At 46.5% G+C, this 6,143-nt stretch overlaps 1 protein-coding gene across 2 annotated transcripts in view; it reads left to right on the forward strand.

Annotated features, from left to right (window-relative positions):
* The window catches only part of akap12b (A kinase (PRKA) anchor protein 12b), a 40,082-nt gene extending 33,945 nt beyond the window's left edge, over positions 1-6,137 (forward strand). For both annotated transcript variants that reach the window (XM_014011593.1, XM_014011594.1), the window contains 2 exons: positions 932-4,972; positions 6,015-6,137. In XM_014011593.1, the coding sequence (XP_013867047.1) occupies positions 932-4,968 (4,037 nt within the window). In that variant the 3' untranslated portion in view covers positions 4,969-4,972; positions 6,015-6,137. The remainder of the gene's footprint in view (positions 1-931; positions 4,973-6,014) is intronic.
* The last annotated feature ends 6 nt before the right edge of the window (positions 6,138-6,143 follow it).

The following is a 6,143-nucleotide window of genomic DNA, read 5'->3' on the forward strand; positions in this document are numbered from 1 at the left end:
TACAGTATTTTTACAAACTTTATTTTACAGTTAAAATACATGTTTATCAAATAAAGTCTAATGTTACAACTAATCATGGATCCCTTTAAAGCAGTTCCAGTCTAAAAGGTTTTGTGGTGGTTGATTCAAGCAGTAGATTATAAACCTAACATTACTCTCAATTGTGCCTTACATGTTTTATTCGTCAAAAAAGTTACAAACTAGCTGTACTTACTAATACTTACAGAATTTAATGTGAACAACCGATGTAATACGAAACTTATGGTAATAACAGCATTGGTGCTACCTGCTGTAAGCCTAAACTACTTTGGGTTTAGCTCTTCTCAAACTAGCTTTTCGCTTGTCGATATTATTGACAAGCTTACTTTGATTGCATATTTTTGTTCTTTGTTGTGTATATAATTGCTCTAAATGAAATGAATAAATTTCTAAATAAAAAAATTAGCAAATATTGTCAGGAATACCCACTTGTAGAGGCCATTTAAAGAGCTTTTTGTAAAAGTAGGAAATATATTGTTTGTAACTTTTTCACAAAACATTATTTTTAAAGATTTATTTATTCATTTCATTTTWGACAAAACACAACACATTACATACAAAAAAAAAATACAAATCAAATAAAATGAAAGGCAACAGATGAAGAAAAAAATCTTATGATATGATGATTTGAAGCCATGCTATAAAAAATGTCCCGCTTAAAGTTTGTCTTGTCTGTTTTTTCTCACAATGGATCAAATTCTGAGCATATTTTTCTGCCTACTCCATTATTTTCTGTTTACTTGAATTTCTGTAATTATGTTATAAATCATAGCTTTGTACGAGCACCATGGGGAAATTCATTAATAATCTTTCTGCTCCCAAACCGACTGCACTAAATTAACAAATCTGATCAACGTCTTACAGAGTATTCTTTCTTTTCTTGTTGTTTCAGTTGGCCAGCCAGATGGTGGATCTGTGGGCCAGAAGGAGGACTCGCCTGATACCACAGAAACCACCCAGGTCGAAGCGACTCCACAAGTGAACGGCGAGAAGATGGAAAAAGAATCCCCTGAAGCGAATGAGATTTCTTCWGTCGAAGAGAAGGCGACAGAAGAAAAACCAGACAATGCTGGTGAAGTCGGATTCAAGAAGATCTTCAGCATCGTGGGCTTGAAATTCACACTGAAGAAGGACAAAAGTGAAGAGGCGGACCCTGTGAAGCTACTGATAGTAAAAGACAAAGAGGGAGACGACGTCATTGAGACAGAAGAACCTGCAAAAGACAAAGAAACCGAAGAGAAAGCCACATGTGAAGAAAAGAAGGCTGACACAGAGGCGTCCAATGCTGAAGCAGACAAAACTGAAGCCTCCGATGCCCAACTCGAAGGCGCCGCTGCCGAGGCCGCTGACGACAACGTCAAAGAGGAGGGAGCTGAGAAAGAAGCAGAAACCACTTCTCCAACCAAGGAGACAGGTGTGTCCTCTTTTAGGAAGCTCTTCTCTGGGGGACTCTTCTCAAACCTGCGGAAAAAAACCAGCATCAAAAAGACAAAAGAGGAGGAGGAAAAAGAGGCCGCTGCAAAGGAGGAACCAGCGAAGACTGAAGAAGCTGCCGCTGAGGAAAAGGAAGAGAAAGATGCTGCAGAGCAGGAAACAAAGGAGGACAATGTGATGGAGAAAGAAACACGAGATGAAAAAGATGTGATAGATGAGAAAACCAAGGAGGAGAATGCCGAGACAGAACAGGAAACTAAGGAGGAAAAATCCCCAACTCAAGTGGAGGAGAAGTTARAGTCCAAGGAAGATGCACCAACCACCAAATCAGATGCTGTTTCAGAAAAGAAAGACGAAGCTTCTGCTTCCCCTGAAAGTACTACTGAAACCAAACAAGAAGACCAAAAGGTAGAAGAGAAGGTTCAAGCAGAGGCAACATCTGAAACTGAGCACCAGGAGAAGTCAAAGCCCCACGGAAGCCCACTGAAGAAACTCTTCACTGGAGCTGGCCTGAAAAAACTCTCAACTAAGAGACAAAAGATCAAGAAAGAGTCAGAGTCAAAACCAGCTGAATCCGGCGAGCAGGCGGCCGAGCAACTGCAGTCCTCCAATGAGTCTGAAGAGGGTCCTAAAGCCGACAGCGGACCCTCATCTCCAGAAACATCGGGGGAACACGTTCTCGCWGTGGAGGTGAACCAAAACGAGTCCAGCCAAGAAACTGAAAGTGAAGTTACAGGTGACGGTGAGAAGAAAAAAGACGGCATCATCGCCTCGTTCAGGAAACTCGTATCACCCAAAAAATACGTCAAAAGGTCTTCTGATAGTGAAGACGAGGGCACGAGTGATAAAATGGCCAAATCGGCCACGTTGTCYTCTTCTGAGAGTGCTCCGCTTGCAGAAAAGGTTGTTGAAGAGAAAGAGACTAAAGAAGAAAAGGTTTCAGAGGAAGAGCTGAAGACGGAAAACACAGAGAAGCTGACCAGCAGCACCGAGGAGCCCAAAAAGAAAATGGACACCTCTGTGTCCTGGGAGGCTTTGATGTGCATGGGTGGACCCAAAAAGAGGATAAGAAAGACATCTGATTCAGACGATGAGGAGACCAAGGCAGAAGAGGAGACTGCAGGAGAAAAAGTAGAGGAAGGTAAAGAAGAAGAGAAAACAGAGGATGCTGATGTTCCTCCCCAAAGCCCAGAGATTGAAGAGGCGATCCCTCCTGCACCKGAGCCTGTGAGAGAGTCCCCCTGGAACACACTGAAACGCTTAGTAATGCCAAAAAATAGGCCCAAAAGTGAAGAAAAGCCTGAGGAGCCTGCTGAACAAGTCCAACCAGACACTGAAACCCAAAAAGAGGAGTCCTCTTTCTCCCTGAGGAAGCTCTTTCATGGGCGCAGAAAGAAGGTGGAAAAACAAGCTTCCTCTGACCAGGGCTCAGGCGAAGAGGACTCTGACACTCCCGCCGTAGTTCCTCTTACCGAGTACGAGGAGCGAGCCGAAGCACAGCAGGAAGCACCAGCAGAACCAGCTGCCGTCCAGGTTAAAGTAGACGCTGACGACAGGTCACCGTCATGGATCCCAGCCGTTGTCGAGGACGACAAACACGACCAGCTCAGCGACATCCCGGAGGAGGTCGAAAATTCAGCCACGCCAAAATCCGTCGACACTGACGTTGCGGACGATGAAGCCGAAGACCAGGCTGCACCACCCAAAGGTTCGAGGAGCTCAGAGCGCCGGCTGTCCACCGCYGAAGTGAAGCCCATAACCCCGGCTCCAGCTGCAGCGACCTCCCCTGTTCCTCAGGGACCCAAGACRCAGACCGCAGATGAGGTCGTTAGTGGAATCGAGGCCCAGGTCGGTGAAATTCCAGCTCAGATGTCTGTGGCTCTTGAAGATGCTCCACTGCATGTYGCGACGGCAGAAACAGAGCCCGCAATAGAAACTGAGACAGCCGTATGTGTGACAAAAGCCATCCTGGAGCCACATGCACAAAGCGAGGTCGTGGCCATCTGCACGGGACTCCAAACCACGGAGACCGAAGATGTCCCTGTGGAGCAGCCGGTTGAGCCTACCGTAGAGGGTGTGGTGCCCGTCAGTGATGCCACAAGTGTGGAGATGGCCGTGGAGCAAAAGTCAGACGAATTGGAAGAAGCAGWCACTACAGTAGACCCTGTACTCAAGGCTCAAGTCTACCAGGTACAAACCATTGAACTTGAACCTGTTGCAGAAACAATAGTGGGTGAAGTTGACGTTCAAGCCGCCACTGAGAGTTACGAACCTGAGGCTGAAAAGGCCGGAGCTGTCGGCACCGAGAACGCCGAGGTTATCCACCCCACAACGCTGAAGCAGAACTCCCCTAAAACTATGACGGTCGATCCTATCACACCAACACCCGAAACAGCCGTATGCACCCAGACCGTGGAAGTCTCCGAGGTGACCGTAGAGACCAAAGAAGGTAACGTGGACACGGAGCAGCATGCTGCCGATGGAGAAAACACCCCAGCAGGAGAGATGATTCAGGCAGTGGCTCAAGAGGTTTCATCCACAATGTGTGACGCAAAAGATGACAGAAAATGGGCTGCAGTGCCCAGCGAGGACAACGCTGTCATCACAGAGACGGTGGTCCTCGTTGCTCCGGATGACACAAAGGCTGACAAAGAAACAATCCAGGAACAGAAAACTGACAGCGAAATCGAAACTCAGAGCGCGGTGATCGCTGAGGCTGTGATTAAAGATGCCGTGGGTAAAGTTTTAGAAGACGTTCCACAACCCAAAAAGTCAACGGCCGTCATCCCAACTCCCGTCACGGCAACGGCAACGACCGACATCGCAACCGAGCCAGTTGTTATCACTGAAACCCCCGTTCCTGTTATCTGTGAAGAACCGTCCACAAAGTCACCTCCGACACTTTGTGTCGCCATGGAGGTCACTGAGACCGTACCACTGGAGGTCACGCAAAGCATCGTAGAGGAGGACAACCAGGAGGAGAAACCAGAAAGAAGCTTAAAGATGGCTGAGGAGGTGGAAGTAAGCAAGGAACCCATCGTCGAGGAGGAAGTCACAGAGATTGAGGCAGAGGCTGATGGAGAGAAGGAGGAGAGCAAAGAGTCTCTGGAGCCAGAAGAGAAAGAAACTGACCAGGAAGTCAAGTCAGAGCTCGACGAGAACCAGCCGGAGGAGAAAACGCAGAAAGTCTGCGAGCTCCACATGCCGACCCAGGTGATCCTGCAGTCGGCGGAGGTGGTCGAGGAACCGCCTGTGAACGTGGAAATCGCCGCAGAGCTCGACAAAGACGTTTCTGACACCAGCGCAGCGTCCGAGGAGCCGTTGAGACAAAAACTCTCGGACCTGCYGGAAGAAGAGGCGGCTGCAGGAGAGGCAGAAACGGAGAAAGACCCGTCGGCGAAGTGCGCGGAAGTGATGGCGCAGGTGATCGAGGTGATCGAGGAGGCCGTGAAGGAGATCGAGCCTGTGTCCGCGGAGATCACAGCAGCGTCATGAACAGGTGAGGAACCTTCTGAAGTCCTCAACATTCATTCAAAATGTTTCCAAGACAGGTAACTTTCTTTGTTGTAAATCTCCTCGTAGTGTCTCAGTGGTCTTACTTTTATTAGAGAGTAGAGGAGGAGACTTGCACACCAACCAGATGAAACAAGCTTTTGTTCATGCTCTGAGTAGCCAGGAGACCTTTGATATCAAAGCAGGAATGCCGCCGTTGACCCCCGTCTTTATAGGCTGGGACCTCGAAAGGGAAGCGGTGTGTGCGAGGGGCAGATGAACTTGTGCTGAAAGGCTGATTATGATTCCTCCGCTCCCTCCTCCTCTGTTTCTTCTACGACGGCCTCAACGTGGACTCGAGAAACCATGTCGTCGGATGTGGTTGTAGGATTTGATTACAAGGCTTCAAAGAATCGGCGCTGCATTTCTGTGTCGTAGCGATGTGCTAAAGATACCAGCTGSTGTTCAAGTGGGCGTGGCTTGCTTTCATGTTTATCAGGCTGTCATCAGCTCGACTCAGAGGAACAGAAAAGAGAGAAAAGATCCTGTAAAAGGTGCTGAATAAATCTGTTTCCTAGGTTCCATTTTATTTAAACAGAGATAAAAATATAAAGTCTAAATTAATTATTTTTTCTTTTTAGTTAAACAGGATCATTCTGAATGTGATAAATAAAATTAATAGTATGCTCTTTTTTATATTTTCACACAAAACCAACACAACATAAAACAGTCTTGATTTAGGTGACTGTTCTGTGGTAGATGGATCAAATTTAGCTTATTATATGTAATGGATCTGATTTTACTATGTGAAATAGTTATAAAGTATTTATCTCTAAATAAACTCACCAAAGCAAAAGTAGAGATAAAAATTCAGTTAAACTTTATTCATAAAACGCATTAAAAAAAACAAAACAAAAAAAACCATCAAATTCCTCAGTCAGCCATAAAAACATAAAACATTTCAGATTGTGATTGGACCGTTTTCTCATCCAGATTTTTGTCCTAATATCTGATTTATTTATTTTTTCCCCCATGTTTCTCCACCTCAGATGAAGACGCAGGACCGACGACCTGGGAGGCGAACCATCTGAACCAGGAAGTGACGTGCGGGAGTGTGAGGGGGGTGGGGGTTGCTCCGCTGTAACACACACACACACACACACACACACACACACACA

The sequence above is a fragment of the Austrofundulus limnaeus genome, unplaced genomic scaffold, assembly GCF_001266775.1.
Source record: "Austrofundulus limnaeus strain Quisiro unplaced genomic scaffold, Austrofundulus_limnaeus-1.0 Scaffold82, whole genome shotgun sequence".
NCBI lineage: Eukaryota > Metazoa > Chordata > Actinopteri > Cyprinodontiformes > Rivulidae > Austrofundulus > Austrofundulus limnaeus.